Source organism: Phaenicophaeus curvirostris, chromosome 24, assembly GCF_032191515.1.
Source record: "Phaenicophaeus curvirostris isolate KB17595 chromosome 24, BPBGC_Pcur_1.0, whole genome shotgun sequence".
NCBI lineage: Eukaryota > Metazoa > Chordata > Aves > Cuculiformes > Cuculidae > Phaenicophaeus > Phaenicophaeus curvirostris.
This window is the reverse complement of record NC_091415.1, coordinates 395,355-411,339: the sequence shown is the minus strand read 5'-3', so window position 1 is coordinate 411,339 and position 15,985 is coordinate 395,355. Positions and strand designations below refer to the sequence as shown.

At 52.6% G+C, this 15,985-nt stretch overlaps 1 protein-coding gene across 1 annotated transcript; it reads right to left on the bottom strand.

Annotated features, from left to right (window-relative positions):
* Nucleotides 1–198: 198 nt before the first annotated feature.
* On the bottom strand, nucleotides 199–14,987 carry PTPN22 (protein tyrosine phosphatase non-receptor type 22). The gene is made up of 21 exons (XM_069875882.1): nucleotides 14,801–14,987; nucleotides 12,691–12,799; nucleotides 11,835–11,911; nucleotides 10,883–10,978; nucleotides 10,469–10,507; nucleotides 10,069–10,140; nucleotides 9,915–9,974; nucleotides 9,364–9,506; nucleotides 8,873–8,939; nucleotides 8,543–8,620; nucleotides 7,923–8,015; nucleotides 6,490–6,566; nucleotides 5,303–6,063; nucleotides 4,660–4,743; nucleotides 4,387–4,517; nucleotides 3,853–3,880; nucleotides 3,363–3,443; nucleotides 2,973–3,067; nucleotides 2,620–2,650; nucleotides 1,901–1,978; nucleotides 199–1,554 (listed from the first exon to the last, which is right to left on the bottom strand). Exons 1-21 carry the CDS (start codon nucleotides 14,885–14,887, stop codon nucleotides 1,487–1,489), a joined length of 2,355 nt encoding a protein of 784 aa, XP_069731983.1. The 5' UTR covers nucleotides 14,888–14,987; the 3' UTR covers nucleotides 199–1,486.
* Between the last annotated feature and the right edge of the window lie 998 nt (nucleotides 14,988–15,985).

Sequence of the window (15,985 nt, the reverse complement as noted above, 5' to 3'; positions counted from 1 at the left end):
GTCACTGTGCGGTGGCTGCATCATCGCGGGACCTCTGCGTCATTGCAGGGCAGCTGCATCGTTGTGGGGATCCTGCGTCATGGCGAGGTGGCTGCAAAGCTGCACGGGTCCTCGCCTGCCGCCAGCCGGTCCCACAGCAGCTTCAGGACCAACCATCCTTGAGCGGAGCCACCGGTACAACAGGGGTGCACACCAGTAAATACACTTTATTTCTACAGCATTTCTCACACATCATAAACTGCTCTATTGATAGCAGCCTGCTGCCAAACGGCTTTTCGAGCAACAGTGGGGTAAAGTCCCCGTGGGCTGGCATCGCTGTTGGTGACCTGGCGGCAGCCGCTCAGCCCCAACGCCAGCCCCTCACGCTCAAGCAGCAGCCGTCTGGGTGGCTTCGCTGACTGATACGTGGGTATAACACAGAAACATCGGCAGCAGGACTGTAAACAGGGTGAGGGCTGTTGTTGGGCTCTGTGCTTGAGAGAACAGTCGATGTAAGTGGAAACCAAGGCAGGCGCCTCTGGGCTGCACCAGCACCAGTGGCTTTAGAGCAGCTTGAGCTCTGTTCCAGTTGTCAGTAGATTCCTTTCTCAACCAAGTCGCCAAACCCCATTTTGTTTTTTTCTCTCTCTGCAGGAAAATACTCACATACAGCAGTTTCCATTGTCTTTATCCACCCACACTGAGGATACAAATAGCACTGGAATCTGGTTAGGAATCTCCTCTTCCGACATAGCCATCTGAAATCATAAAGCCTTACAACCAGCATTGCTTTACAAGCACGGTAAAAATCTGCTTGCTGTCCTGGTGTTTTGGTTTTGTTTGGTTTTATTCAGATGGTGAGGGCAGCTGGGTCAGCTCGTTCTGCGGCCTGTTACAGCAGTTCAGTTCCTGTGTGGCCAGTCAGCATCTTGGTCTTATTGTCCAAAAATCCAGAGAAGTTATCTGATTCAGTCAGATGGAAAAATACTTAGAGAAATGTTAATTCTGCAATCTGAGATGCTGATTCTCTTTCAGTCCAAGTAATGTAAACATTTGAGGAGGTGCGAGTCTCTGATTATGGCATACCTGAACAGGTGAGTGAGGTTGCACAGAATCTTGTTCAGCTTTGCTCTGCTCCACATCACTCAAGAGTCTTTGCTGGATCCTGCCACCAGTGTGCACTGCTTTGTTTCAGAGAGCTCAAATCCATCCTTTTAAAGTGAGTAAGTTCCAAAATACAATAAAAATGTGTCCCTCCTTGGGATAAAATGTCTGTTCCCTGTGTTAGTTCATGTCCTGTTGTAAATTAAACAAAGGTGTTCCTGGTACTTTTGTCGTCTTCTTTACCTTAGAACTTTAGTTGAAGGAGAATGTGCAAGTGGTGCCTGAGCTGCAAATACTGTGCAACAGCCTTTGATGTGTTTATTTTGATAGAAAACTGGAATTAGCACTCAAGGCGTATCAGAAGGACTTTACAAATCTGTAATGCCAAATCTATAGGAGGTATCTAAACATTCCAGGCTGCTGGTGGTGGATTTCTTGGTCCTTTGGGTTTTGAAAATCGATTTGCAAAGCCTATGAAGAAATTATTTTTTTTAATGCAACAAATTCTGTATGTTGTACGTGTTGATTACATAATTCCTTAAGATAATATAGTATTTGAAAATACTTGTAATTTCAGACACAGGAAAGGCAAACATGCTCAGACTCCTCCCGCATGGAGAAGTGTTCATCAGAGCAGGTTTCATGGTTTGTGTTTTCCACTCCCACCTGGTTTTTAAGTGGATGACATTGTAAATGTGTAAAAAACAGTAAACGTGATCTGTACTGTGTGCAGTTTGTTAGCATTCAGCCTGGTCCCTGTGTTCAGTCTCCCAGACTCAGGCACTTCCTATGTTGAAACACAAAGAGGAATACATACCAAAACTCAGAAAAGACCTGTGATGGTTTGATGGGGCCGGTTCCGATGGCTTTGTCAGTGCAAATGGGCTGGAGATGCCTAGAAATAAACAATGAGTGTTTAGTCACTGCGGTAATTCCATGTGGAGCTGGGCTCGGGCACAGCAGTGGGGAAGCAGGTACTGCCACGTGCACAGGGATGCTGGGCACCGGGGATGTTTCCACACAGATAAAGTTCGCTAATTCCCACTCCAGCAGAGCTCAAATGCCACAAAGCCCTAAGGACGGAGCAGGGAGTGAGTACACTACTGTGGCGCAATCTGCTGGGAAATGTTTGCTTAGAAGTGCTCTGAACAGGTCTTAGCAGTCCTCTTTTCCAGATAAGCATTTTAATTCTACAATGAAAGCAATCTAATGAGGAACTCTGTATTTGCACTCCAAATAGAATCTGGGATGGGGCTCGTTCCCTGCAGTGGCCCTCTCCCCCATTTTAGAGCATTTATACCCCAACACTGGTTTGAATGACCTGGAAAACTTGGTGATCTGGGCACGCCAGAGCTGTCCCCAAGACACCCAAAGGGCACTACAAGGGCACTGCAGCATCCTGGTGATACTCCCAAAGTGGGCAGGCAAGCAGGGCGCTTCACATTTAACAAGGTCTGGGTCTTGAAAATTCAATCCCACCCATTTATATACACGCTTAAAGCCATCAGAGAGGTGCACGGTAGCCTAAAAACTTACTGTTTCTCACATTCTTCAAGATTTTCAAGCTCTGTAGGGAAACAAAAAAAAAAAAAAGAAAAAGTAGGACTGTTGGGAAAAAATGTGGAAGCAGTAGATCAAGTACTGTGATAAAGGGGATTTACTAATAAATAGCAATAGGTCACATCTCATTAGAAGTGTGCACCTGGTAGCCGATGTGGTTCGACAGCAGAACACTTACAATACTCTCGTTTCCTTGCCCTAAGTATGACTAGGCTCAGGAATTTTCACAGGGCTGGCAGTGAGAAAGGAGCAATAGCTGTAGCAGAAAGGAGCTCCTCTCCTCACCCGATCTCTTGTCAATAGCTTTTGTTTTGAATTGTTTCCCTCACCTTGCTTCTCCTGAAGCATTTTGTTGTCTCTTTCAATGATGTTTCTGGAGCATTGTTCTCTGAGCCTGCAGAATTTCTTGTGGCAGGCTGCAGTCCTGGGAACACACACCATAAGAGAGTCAGTGCTCATTCAAGATCTCTCCTGCTTTTTTCCCAAGTGCTTTGCCATTGTTTTTCCTTTCCTCTAGTGCAGCAGTTCTAGAAATTGTTGGCAGGTCCCCAGTTGTGTTTACTTTCTGGGTGTCTACTGAACTCTCCTGCGGTGACGCCCTGAAGCCCCACCACTGGTAAAGCTTTGAACAAGGGAGCTTCAATCTCCTTGGCCCTCAGCAGGTTTAGGTGTAAGTATAAAATCTCAGTTACACACCAAGAAAGTAACTCATCACTCACTTGCTGCATCAGCGAGAACAAATGACTCTGGGGTTCTTACAGGAAGCGGAGGAGGGGAGTCGGAGCAATCCTGGGCTGCCTCTAAGAAAGCACAGATGAAAGAGTTGGTTACTTAGCTTTAAAAAAACATATCTCTATCTCAGTTCACCGAGAGGTCTGCAGCGCTCTAATCAGGGTATCTCAGCTGTCTCAAAGGGAACGCAGACCGTGCAGCAAGGATGTGACAGCCCCCAGCCCGAGGATGCTCTGGGGGACATCACCACGTACAGGGTGAGGCAGGAGCTGGTTGGGAAATACAGAACTGCTGCTCCGCTTGGCTGCAGAGCTGTCTGGTTCTGTTCAGAGCTGTTCGGTGGCAGAACTATGCATCAACACGCAATTTCTGTTAGGCTGAGCTCAAGTCCTGAAGACATTGACTGAATATGGTAAAGCAGCTTCAGGAAAGGCAGGTCTGATCCCCAAAGAGTTTATCCCGGCATTAAACTCATACCTGTTTGCGGGCTCTGAAGCTTCACACTCTAAAAACAAAAAAACAAGGAAGGTGTTTGAAATACCCACAACCAAACGTTGTTCTCACACTCAGAAGGAAGCCAAAGGAGAGGAGGAACCGATGCTGCATGCAGACACCCTCCCACGCATGTCCCCTTGCTCATGTCATGGGAGACTGACCCACGCCTCATTGTTTCACTTTGCAAAGCTGGAGTTCAGCTGTGGGATGATCAAGAGATGCTTACGTTGTGTTCAGCTCCTGCCTGTTCTGCAGCAACTAACTCCCTGCCTTCACTACCCTTCTCTAAAATAGGAATGATATTTGTACTACCTTGCATGGGATTTAGGACCCAAAAAAGTAATGTTGGGAGCAAAGTAGATGTGGGTAAGGAGGAGCCTGAGCAAGACCACATCTTCCTCCCAGTCCTGAACCCTGAAATAGTTTATGGGAAGTACCCAGAGTCTTTCTCACAGAGAAAGAAACACAGTAAGGAAACTGGTCATAGTGCTGAAGAAGAGATAAAAGGCCACTCACCTTACATAATCTCAGTCTCACGGCATCAGTAAACATCTCCGAGTGAGACTCCCCACTCCACTCCAAAGAGGTTCCGATATTTCTGTTTCTGCCTGGAAGCTGAAAATTAGAAGTGGCCAGAGGAAATTGTCCTGGAAACAGTCGAACACCAGACAGGTTATTTCTCATCACAGGCAGCCAGAGCCGAGGCGCTGCCGGCTGCTGTGGTACCGCACAGACGTGGGAAGAGCCCTCGGAGCTGCTCTCAGCCCCTGTGCTGTGAAATGCACTTACCAGGGTCAGTGGCCACGATGAAGGACTCAGGGGTTCGCTTGGGCAGGGGTGGAGGATCGTCATCGTCTGGCTGTGGCGGGGCGCCTGGTCGGGGAGGCAGGGTTACCCGCACGGCACAGCCTGGCGGGAGACCCACAGACCCTTGTCGAGACCCTGAGAGCTCCAGCCCAGCCGTGCACCAGGGGTGATGGTGAGACACCTCTAAGCTGTCCTTAAAAATCCTGATAGTCATCAGGACCAGTTCCCCTGGCACTAGCTACATGGCCCCAAGAGCAGGATTCCAGCAGTGTTGGCAGCAGAATTCCTGCTGCACGAGGGAAATGGTGAGTGCATCCCCAGCACCCAGCCAGGCTGGCAGCTGGTGGTACCATTGCTGCTTGGCCGGTGCTGCCACCCCCATCGCTTCCCCAGGCTCTGATATCCCCATAACGAGCACAGCTCTGGGACACAGAATGCAGATGGGCCCAAGCAGGACAAAACTGAGCAAACACCAAAGCTGCAGGAAAAACTTAAAGCAGGATGCCACGAGTGCGAGGACGGAACCAATTGCTCCCTCAGCTCCCACGGGAGCAGCTACAGCCACCACTCACCCTCTCCCCAGCACACCGCAGCCCCCGAGCCCCAGCCTGGCTGCACCACTTACTCGAGGCAGATCTCCCGGCGTCGGTCAGCGGGGGAGTGAGGGGGAGCATGGGCTGGGGTGGTGGGGAGCTGGTGGTGGCAGGCTGCAGCGGGGCTCCCACAGCACGAGATGGGAGAAGAGCATCCTGCCCCTCCACAAAGCACTTGTCAAACTCAGGGGATGCGGGGTCGTCTGGCGAGAGTGAAGAGAAGTAGGGGTCTTCTGCTGAGCAGAAGTAAGGGACAGGACACAGCCCACGGTTCCTGTGGCTTGGGGGGCCATCTGCATCTTGTCTTGAGTGGTTGAGTTCAACAAGGGAGAATGCATCTGGCTTCTTCACTTGAGAGCTCAAGTAACAGGCATTTGGCAACTGTGCACTCAAGACAGGTTTTGTGTCCTCTCCATCCCATTCCCAGCCTTCTCCTTGCTGCGCCAGCACAAACGGGGTCGATGCAGTCCGAGTCAGGGGTGCTCTGCCATGAGGTCCCCTCCTGCCAGCACCCTTCAGATCCAGGTTCAGGAGCAGCTGCTCGGGAGTGATGCTGTTGAGCTCCAAGCTGTGGTGCTTCTGGAGAGCATCCCTAGCACCCCACTTCTCAGCTGCAGCTGCTGTCCTACAGCCAGCAAAGTTCAACATGCCGAAGGAGACGGCCTGTCTGATGGGAGGGACCCTGCCTCCAGAGCTGCCGTGCGCTCCTGGGGCAGAGGACGGTGCCAGGGGGGCTTTGCTTTGTGCCACTGGAGGAAAACACTGATGTACATCGTGCTCCTCTTGCTCCGAGCTGCAATAAAGCACCATGATGTGAATTCAAAACCATCTAGCACTTGGCAATCTCTGTTAGCCTACTACTGAGGCCCCACAACGTTGCTCCTAAGAGCAGATCCAGGAACAGAGCTCAGTGCAGCTTCAAGGAAGGCACATGGGACAGGACCGTGCACACTGGTGCCCCATTTGAACACCATTAAATGGTGAACAGAGGAAGCCACTTTATGGGGCTCAAAGCCAGTCAGTAAGAAGAGCAGGAATTACATTAGGAACGAACAGGAACATCAAAACGGGACACACAGGAGACTGTGGATCCTGCCGACAGCTGAAACACAACATTCCAGCAGAACTGTGTCACAAAGTATGCGTGAAAATATGCCCCTCCGTGAATTGTATGGGTGGCTGAAAATACCAGCCTGGGGTACTCGTGCTGTGGCCTTACCAAGTCAGTAACCTCAGAGAATAAAGATCTTCCACGGGAGGTGGCAGTGGCTTGGCTACAGGATGCCTTGTCTGTGCCTAGGGAGAGAAAAGGGAGAAAATACGAGTGAGGAGGAAGAACACAAAGAACACAAACATGCTATTTCAGGAGATGGAATGTGTGCCAGCTGCCTTTAATTATTAATGCAGTTTGGAAATTACACACACCAACTAGAAAACACCAAGTCAAAGCGGAAAACTGAGGACAGAGCCTCTCAAAGAGCAATTCCCTTCAGCACGTTTTTGAAACGAGAGCACAGCAAGCAGCGCAGCCACCCAGCTGCCTGGACACCTGCAGCGCAGCCTGCATGGGCACCTCTGCCTCCAGGACCCTGCGCGGGTGCTCAGCATCCGTGCATGACGCCACAGCGTGCGACCACCCCTGCTCTGCAGAGGGCTCTCAGAGAGCAGCAAGGTGTAGGCAGGCAAGAGGTCTGGCCAGGAGCTACAAAACCACATCCGGGCTTGAACCGTTTCCTGCACTTTCTGTCAACTGAGTCTGGCATCTCCCATGCTCCACCACGCACAGAAAGAGGTTCTGGCCGGCTCAGCTCTGGCTTGGAACATCCTGCAAATCTCATGGCAAGACTGAGGTGTGAGCCCCACTGCAGGATGCTGTTCCCAATTCTTTAGACGAAAGTGTCTGTCACAATAAGCTAACTGCCACTTTTCACCCTCTGCCTAAGAACCACAAAGCATTTCCTTCAGCCAGCCTGCAGACAGCTACGGGAGCGCAGTGTGGTTCGTGCCAGCAGGCACAGAAGCACAGCAAGAACAAAGAAAATCTGAACCAGGGTTTTTAGGATGTTCCTGTTTATAGGCAACATCATACCTGGACCACATCATTTTTCTTTGGAGGTGTATCAGGTTTGAATGAGCTGGATGTGTTTTTTCACGAGCTATTTTAGCCTGCTCTCCCACAGGTGGGCTGTAACGCTCACTGCCCCTCCAGGACACAGCGTGCCACCGATGGACGCCTTTAGCCACACCGCCTGCTGCGCCCCCGCGTCCTGAACTGGGCTGAAAGTCACCCTGCTGCTGGCGAGCACCTCGTGAAGAAAAGTTTCACTGGCACATCCACATGGAAATCAGCCATGAATGGAGAAAGTTGGTGCTTTTTCTATTCAATCCTTACCTTAAAAAATTATAGAAGTGTACAGAAAATGGGTTTGAGGCAAAAGGAAATTTAGTTCTTGGAATCCTGTGATAAGCATTGCACGTTCAGTGAAGCAGCTGTATTCTGGTGGGTTGACTTGAGCAGTTTGGGCATAAAAGGTAGTGGAAAACATGATGATTCATCCCTGATCTGCAGAGGAGACCTCTGCAGGAGGAATCTGGGTTAGAGCCGACATGCCCAAGGCTGGGAGAGGCAGTGTGTTTATCCTGGGGACTTACCTGTGAAGCAGCAGAATCCTCCTGGGCGTCAAGTGCTTTAATTTGCCTCTGGAAGAGCTCGATCACCGCATCGTAAACCAGTTCATACTGCTCCTGCGATCCAGAGAGAAAACACAGCTGTGAGAGCCAGCACCTGCAGTGGGAAACGTTCGCCTCCGACCCCGACCAGCGTCAACCCCCCAGGAGAAGCTGCCACTTTCGTGTCCCGGGGCAGGGTGAGTTCTCAGAAGAGGTAGAAGCCACAGCTTTAAGAGGGCTCAGACTGCAGCGTCTGGGGTGGGGGGGTTGGGTGCACAAACAATGCTGTTCTGCATTGAGCTTCCTCTTCAGCGTATCTCGGCTGAGAAGAGTTCCCACTCTGTTTCCTGGACAGTCCCTTGCTTCACAGGGTGAATATTCGATAAATCAGGCTGCAAGCACTAAGCTATTCCAGCTGTCTGCAAGGACGTGGCCAGCCACCAAATCCACTTCTGCAAAATGACTCTTCTGTGCAAAACGGGGACTTTGCAGACCATCCACAGCCCCAGTTCCCAGCAGCACAGCTGCTCTCTGCTTTCTACCTGCGGCCTCTCCTGGAGAGAAGCTGAGTCCCTAGGATGGGGACGATACCCCAGACATACCTTGGTCTGCACCAGGGATGGCCTCTGTGTGCGCATCTCCTGCATCAGATTGAAGATGCTGAAGTTCACTGGAACAATCTTGCAAGAAAGAGAAAAGATGAAAAATTACGGGCAGGTCTAATTCCAAGCAGCTTCCAAGTTGTGACACTGTTTAGAGCATGGTCTGCAATCCAGGCCTGCTCTTGCAGGAATTTTGCCTTCCAAAATCCATCTGTGTGCATTCGGTGGAGGTGAAAGGGGGAATGAGGGAGAGACGTGAGGGAGAGACAAGAGACGCAGCGGTGCTGCCTGCAGGGGCCATTCCAAGAGGCAGACGAGGCCGACACTCACCCCATCCCTCAGCAGCTTCTGGGTGTAGTCGACTGCACAGATGACCCCGGTCCTCCCGCAGCCGGCACTGCAATGACAGTCCCAGCAGAGATGTTGGCAGAGGCCAGAGGATGGGCACGCTGCATTTTGCAACAAGGATATTTGAAAAAGACCTGCAGACCCTTCCATCCCGCACTGTGGAGGGTGCAAACCCGCACTGTGGCCTCCTGCTGCAGCTTCTCCTGCCCCACGCGAGTCTCCACCTGCCCGGGCTGTGCTGCAGGTGGAGGGCACACCTTGAGCTCCTGCCCGCAGTCCCTGGTTCTCCTGTGGTGACCAGCCCAGCGTGGACATGCCTGGTGCCGGAGGTCTCCTAACTGGTTGTGCTGTCACTGGCCTGCTGCCGCTCATCTCCTTTCCTAACGCTCAGCCGTGCCGGCTCCTCAGAGGACACCTTTGTCCTTAGGACTTGCTACCCAAGAAGCCTTCCCCGCGGTGACCCGCTCACTCACCTGCAGTGGACACAGATGGGGACGCTGTCGTCCAGCTGGTAGCAGCGAATCTCACTGATGAGCTCCAGGATGGGGTCAATGGACGAGGGGATGTCGTGGTCTGGCCAGTTTCTATAGTGGAACTGGTGGACGGTGCGGGTTTCCTACAAGACGGGGAGAGCACTGTCAGGGTCCGGGGCTGGCCTGTGCCTCCCAGAGGATGCAGCCGGGCACGGGCTGGGATGTCGGCGTGGGAAGGGGTGGCTGGTGTGCTGCAGGCATCTCCAGGCCCCTTCTACACCCGCAGGCAGAGGTCAGAGGTGCGGTTTGTAGCTGCTGCGGCTACAAAAGCAGCGCGGACATTCTTTCTGTTACCTGCTGGCTGGTCCGATTTGCCACAGTTGGCAAACAGCATCAGAAACTGAGGGCTGAGTTAATAAACTTTTCACTTTATTTGTTCCTTTGGCTGCTGTCAAATCTAATTTTCTGCACAAAGCGTGCCGTGGTTCAATACATTATTTATACACTAAGCCAGCTGAGATGCATTTCTTGCCTCGATCTTTCCTGCTTACCTCGTTCAGGGTCACCTTTAAAGTCCTGATCACAAACTCGGTTTTCATCTCTTCGGCTTCCTGCAGAAGAAGAAGTTAGAGTCACACTTTCTGCGGGTGGCAGGAGTTTCCCGCGCACATGATGCGACGTGGTGCTCGCCACAGCCGTACTCACCCAGGCAATGGAGAAGGGGCCGCAGTGCAGGGGAGAGCCGCCCGCCTCCACCCAGTACCGCTCACACTTCTTCTGTTGGGAGAGGCAGGACACGTTCGGGTACTCATCACCAGCCCATCCACACCAGCTCCTGTCTCACTCAGCGGGAGAAAACACGCTGGGAGGAGGCCCTGTTCCACCCTCTCCTTCCCTGGAGACATCGCTGCTGGGTTCTCCCTTCCAGAGAGCCTTATCTACGCTACTGGAAATCGTTTAAGAATCTCCAGATGGAGACTCGGCAAACTGTTCGTACCAAATAGAAACTCTCTGTCGCTGATGTAATTTAATAACGACCCGCACCTCCCCGCCCTGCCTGGGCACCGCCACCGCGGAGGATGTATCTGATGTGTTCGTTACTCACCTTCCCCATCTCAAACTCCATGCAAGCCATGACCAAAACCTGCAGAAAGAAGGTTTAATAGAGAAGTCTGGACACAGGCAGCAAACTCAAACTCATCGCTTATGGGTGCTTGTGGGGGGTTCTGTGAGCTGCCTTCTCCCGTGTCTCACATCAGCAGACAAACCAAACCCAGGACGTCACCCGCTGCGCAGGCACGAGAACCTTTCCCACTCGGAGCCCAGAGACAACCACAAGAACACATGTGCCTGGGCACGAGTGTGGAGGAGGCTCACGGGAAGAATGAGGAGCACACACGACTTCTAGGGTAAAAACCTGAGGCTCCCACTCTCTGCTCAGTCAACAAGGACTGCTGGGGGGCTGTACGGACAAGTTTTCTTTCAGAACGAAAAAAAGGCATGTAAATGTGCACCTTACCAGGACCTTATACTCCCAAATCATCCTCCAGAAGTCAATGACAGTGGTGGGGAGAGGACCTTGGGTTGCAATGTATGCCTTTGGCCCATAGACACCCTGAAATGGCATTCAAATCAGACTTGGAGACATATTTGCACAGTTCACTGACAGAAATAAAGTCATTCCTCTTGCCGAACCTTACTTCTATACAAGGAGCCCATTAAGACTTTAAAAGGGCTTTTATATACTTAAATTTTAGGCACCCGTGTTAAGTTAAGCAACTAGAAACCAATGATGTGCAAACCTCCCAGAGAGAGACCCACCCCAAGGAGCTGCTCCCAGAGGCCACCAGCTCCCGCAGTGCGTTTGGGACCGAGGAGGTGATGCCACAAGAGCTGATGCAGCTCCACAGTGCGTGGCTCAGCACATCTGTGCTGCTGGGCAAAGAATGAGCCGTGACCCCCTTGCGAAGGTCCGTCCTGCTGCGGGCAGGCTACGACAGAGCTCTCGGTCACTGTGGTGGGGAACAAAGGAAACCCTCTCTCTGCGCTGACCCGTGCTGTTGCTCACCACTGCAGCGGGTCTCGGTTGTGCTGAGTGCAAGGCTTCCTGCCTCTGCACTAGTTTCAGGCGAGGTGATTGTGGCCAGGGGTGATTTTGCACCAACCCACCAGAGGCAGTCGCACGGACCAGGAAGCCAGGGCTGTGAGCCACACGTTGTTCCACCACACACCCCAACACGAGCGCGTGTCCCTCGCCTCGTAGCCTGGTGCCTCTGTGCCGCACGGGGTGGTTTGGGAGGCTCCCTGACTGTACACGTCTTCTTTACATTGGTTATTCCCGAGCACAGCCCAGAACCTCCCGCACGGTCCTATCACCAGAGCCCCAGGACCAGCTCCTCCTGGCACAACACAACCAGGCAGCACCACAGCGAACGCCTTTGCAGGGCAAAACGCCATGAAAAAAGCAATACCTTGATGAAGTTGGCATTGATGTAATCAGAATCTGCATCCGATGTAATCAGGGACAGCTCCACTCTGCTGTGGTCAACTGCAGGCACAAAAGAAGAAGCAACGGTTTGTCTTCCTTGGTAGCTGAGCTCCCTGGGCTGCAGCACGAGGCGCTTTGCAATAGCACGTGCCCCAGAGCTCGCACCCCAGAGCAGAGGAGTGGCTGGGCGAGCAGCTAACGCTTCCTCCTGCACCCACCAATGTCCCTGCATGGAATCGCTGTTGCCTGCACGCGAGCAGCAGGCAGGCCAGCCCTGGTCCAGAGCATGAGGAGGGCTTGGGCAAGAGCTGCAGACGCTGCCGCTACCCAGTGCGAGGCCAACATCCTCTGGCCATCAAGCACGCACTCCATCTTATGAGCTCAAATCAGGTCTGTGGGGCTAGATTAGGAGTTTTTTGAGCTTGAATGGATGGAAGGGATGTTCTGCTCTGATCCTGTGGCAGACTATCCTTTTGAGGACCACTGCACCACAACAGTTTTTGCCTGTAGCATGCTTTGTACATGGCAGAGTCACCTTTGTCCAAACCCGTTCTCTTGGAAAACAAGCAGGTGCACCTACCCAGAAAGTTTGCAAGGCTAATCCTTAAAGGATGTTTCTTACTGAACAGAAGTTCTGCTGTTCATAGAAAATGCATGCCAAAGTCTTCCAGAGCATGCACTGCAACAAAGGCAAAGCCCTAACTCTGAGCAGCAGGGCTCAAGGGCAGCCAGCGGAGCGCTCGCACCAAGCAGCCGCGCAGGCAGATACCAGAGGACGAGAACAGCCTCCAGCTAGGGGAAAACCGTCTGAGTAGGAACATTTGCCATTTCCAACCTACAGGGTAAGATGTCCTTGTATCTGTTCTTCTTGATGTTCTCTGGTTGCTCAGCTGCTGTTGCGGGGTAGATTTTATCCACTCTGTACTTTGTTGACTGCCTTTTCAGCTTCTGTGATAAAAGAATGGAACAAATTACAGCAGATGTGTTACACACAACACCCTACCAGAGAGTATGTGTGAAGGTCTCAAGGGCCAGATTCGCTACCGCAAAGCAAGATCTCGATATTAATTCTTTCCTGAGTGGCTTTTCTTAAGGTATTCAGAGCAAGAACAGAGACAGAAGCCACCCAAGAGCCCCGACACAGGCCTCTGAAGAACGGAAAGCATGAGCCGAGGCAGTGGCCACACGAGGCTGGGGCTCAGAGGCTTCTGGTGCTCCCGTACGGCACATAAAACATCGTCCAGGGGCCTCCCTGTTCCAATGCAACCCCAGCTCCCAGGGCATCACTTGGTACTGATGCCAGGCTCATAGCTGAGGCTCCAAATCGCCTGACTGGTCTGTCCCTGACATAAAACTGCGTGGGAAACGCCTGCACAGGAGAAAGCAAGAGCAGCGAGGCTCAAACTCTGTCTGTAAGGCTGCACAAACAGAAAAAGGGGACTTAAACAAAAACCCTGTCACTTACAGCAACACCACTGCAATTTGCGTGTACAAATGCTTGTTTTCACAAAGAGAGGAATGAGAAATAGCATCAAACCAAGCATTCCTACCAAGTCTGGCAGTGCAAGCATTTGCAATCGCCTGTTAAGACACTTGCAAAAGTGGCTGACACCTCAGGCCATCCTGGAAAGATCTTCTACCCACCACCACGGCTGGGACATGGGCTGCACATCTCTGCAGTAGAGCCAGCCCTGCAGCAGTGCCTGGCAGCCTCCCGCCCGGCGTGGCACCGCGGGAGGGGAAACTCAGCAGCCTGTGACAGCGTTTTGTTCCATGGAACAACAGGCAGTCACTGCAGACACAGATTAATCACTTCCCTCCAACCCAGACACCTGGAAACCACACACTAAGCTTTTCCCAAGCGTTTGAAGAGCCAGTCTTCATCGGTACGGCAACGCTGGGTCTCTGCAAGGCTGGGTCTCTGCGGTCTCCTCCGTAGCCCCAGCACCTTCCCAAGCCCCCTGCCTTATGCAGCCCCTGGCCGGGGCAGTCGCTCGGGGGTGGCAGTTATCGGGGTGTTTGAGACATCTCAGATCTTGCAGAGGTACCAGTTTTACCCTTCTCTGCATCTGCTAAAGCTGGGCAATGCCTTTGCTCCTCAGAGCAGCACAGCCAGCCTGCCAGAGCCTCCGTCCTTCAGCCGACAGAGCAGCAGCCGTCGCCAGCCATCGGCGTTCTCTGCGAGAGAGCGGAGCGGCGTTGAAGACAGCCCCTGCCACCCAAACCAATGCAGAGGTGTCAGAGAGCTCACACATCGGGGCGCGGCATGGGGCTCAACCAGCCAGACATTGCACAAGGGGCCAGGGAGGGCCAGAGGCATCAGCATTTCTTGCTAATTTTGCCTTTAGGAAACAAAAAATTAATTTCCAGGAGGGGCCAAAAGTGCTGCTGGACACAGAGCAAGAGCGCACGCTGCACATGGATGCATGAGTCCTTCTGTGTCGCAGCGCTGGCAGCTGGAAAAACGGCCGGTGCCGCTGCTCCTCACGCTTCGGCCAAGGTGGCGATGAGAGGGCGACGGTCCCGGCTCTGCGGGCGCTGCAGGGACAGGTTGGGGTTTCCACTGAGATGGAGAAAGGAAAAGCTGTCTCCTGTAGCAGCTGGAGATCCCTGGCAGGGACACGTGTAGCACAGGCAGGGAGAAGGGGCCGTGTCTGGGTTACCAGGCGCAGCGCAATCGCGTCCTGACAAGTGCATCCACGGAGCAGAAAACAGGAAGCGCCAGGGCAATCAAAAAGCAAACAGTTTGACTTTGAATGCAAAGTACTAAATTACTCCTCTGCCTTTACATTCCCTTTACCCCAGTTAATTCCTGTGCCTCCTTCTGCTCTGAAGTTCATAGAAAATCCTGCTGCCACAAGCAAATCGTGTCCCCGTCGGAGGAGAAGTGACTGAGCGGTTCCTTCTAAAATCAACTGAAACACCGAGCCGTGCTTTGAGAGAACTTACCAAAAACTCCTCTACAAACTCTTCTCGATTGAGCTTCTTGCCTTGAGCCCTTTCCAGGTTCTGCAGCAGAATCTCCCTCTGGTCCATGCTGCTGGGGACGGAGCGCGGCTGGGCTGCCGAGCCCGGGACATGGCAAGTGCCGCAGCGGAAAGCACCAGCCCGGAGCGCGCTCGTGGCAGCCTGTGGTTTACTGACTTCATCACAAGCCTTAAAGGAAATTAATACGTAACGGATAGTGTGGACAAATAACAAACCGAACCCTGTGGACCTGGCACCTCCTTTCTAGCCTGCTCGCACCAAGCTGCAAGGGTGGGCAGCACCGAGCTGGGCAGGAGCCTCGTGGCCGGAGCCGAGCTGCCCCGTCCCTCGGCCACCGCCTGCCCAGCTCTTTCCCTGCACGCGGCACCACCCAGGTGGGCAGACTTTGGAGACCAGAGCCAAGAACCCCAACTTCTACTGCCTTTAAGCATCACTGCCCAAGGGGTGAGCACAGGGGAGCAGCCGAGCAGCCACGCCAGGGCATCCGCGCTTGCTGCCGGGCAGAAGGCTTCGGAATCCGGATGCGGGGCTGCTAGGAGAGCCTCTAACACAGTACGGAACACCCGCAGCTCCCCTTCGCACTCACCACTTCGCCTGTTTTCCACACTACCTGCAAAATCCTGTGGAAGAACCCTACAGGCAGGCGCTGAGCTCCAAAACCCGGGGTTCACGAGTTGCTCCCTGAGCTGCACCACCGTGTCCCAACAGAGAAATCCTATGGACATGCTCCAGGTCAACTCTTCCAGCTGCAACTCCCCATCCCTGGTAACATGGGCTAGAAGTGAGGGTCAAATCCATCTCCAGCAGACTATAGAAACCCAACAAGTTTCACCAGCCTGATTCACCTCACTCGCTGTCAGTAACATCACTGGTACCCTAAAAACCCACAGGACAGAGTAGAGATCGGTCTGGAGTGGGAAGGAGGCACAGAGAGCAGAGCTGTTCAAGGGCAACCATTTTCTCTACTTGCAGAACTTAACAAAACTAAATTAAAAACAACAACCCAGGCACAAAAGAAACAAAAAAGAAACCTGGGAATCCCATTCTTTCCAACATCTCACATTTTGCACAAAGACTCCAGGCTGCCTGTGCTGACTCTGTTTCTCTTTCCAGTTGTAACTGGGGCTATTCCATGTATTCCCCTTC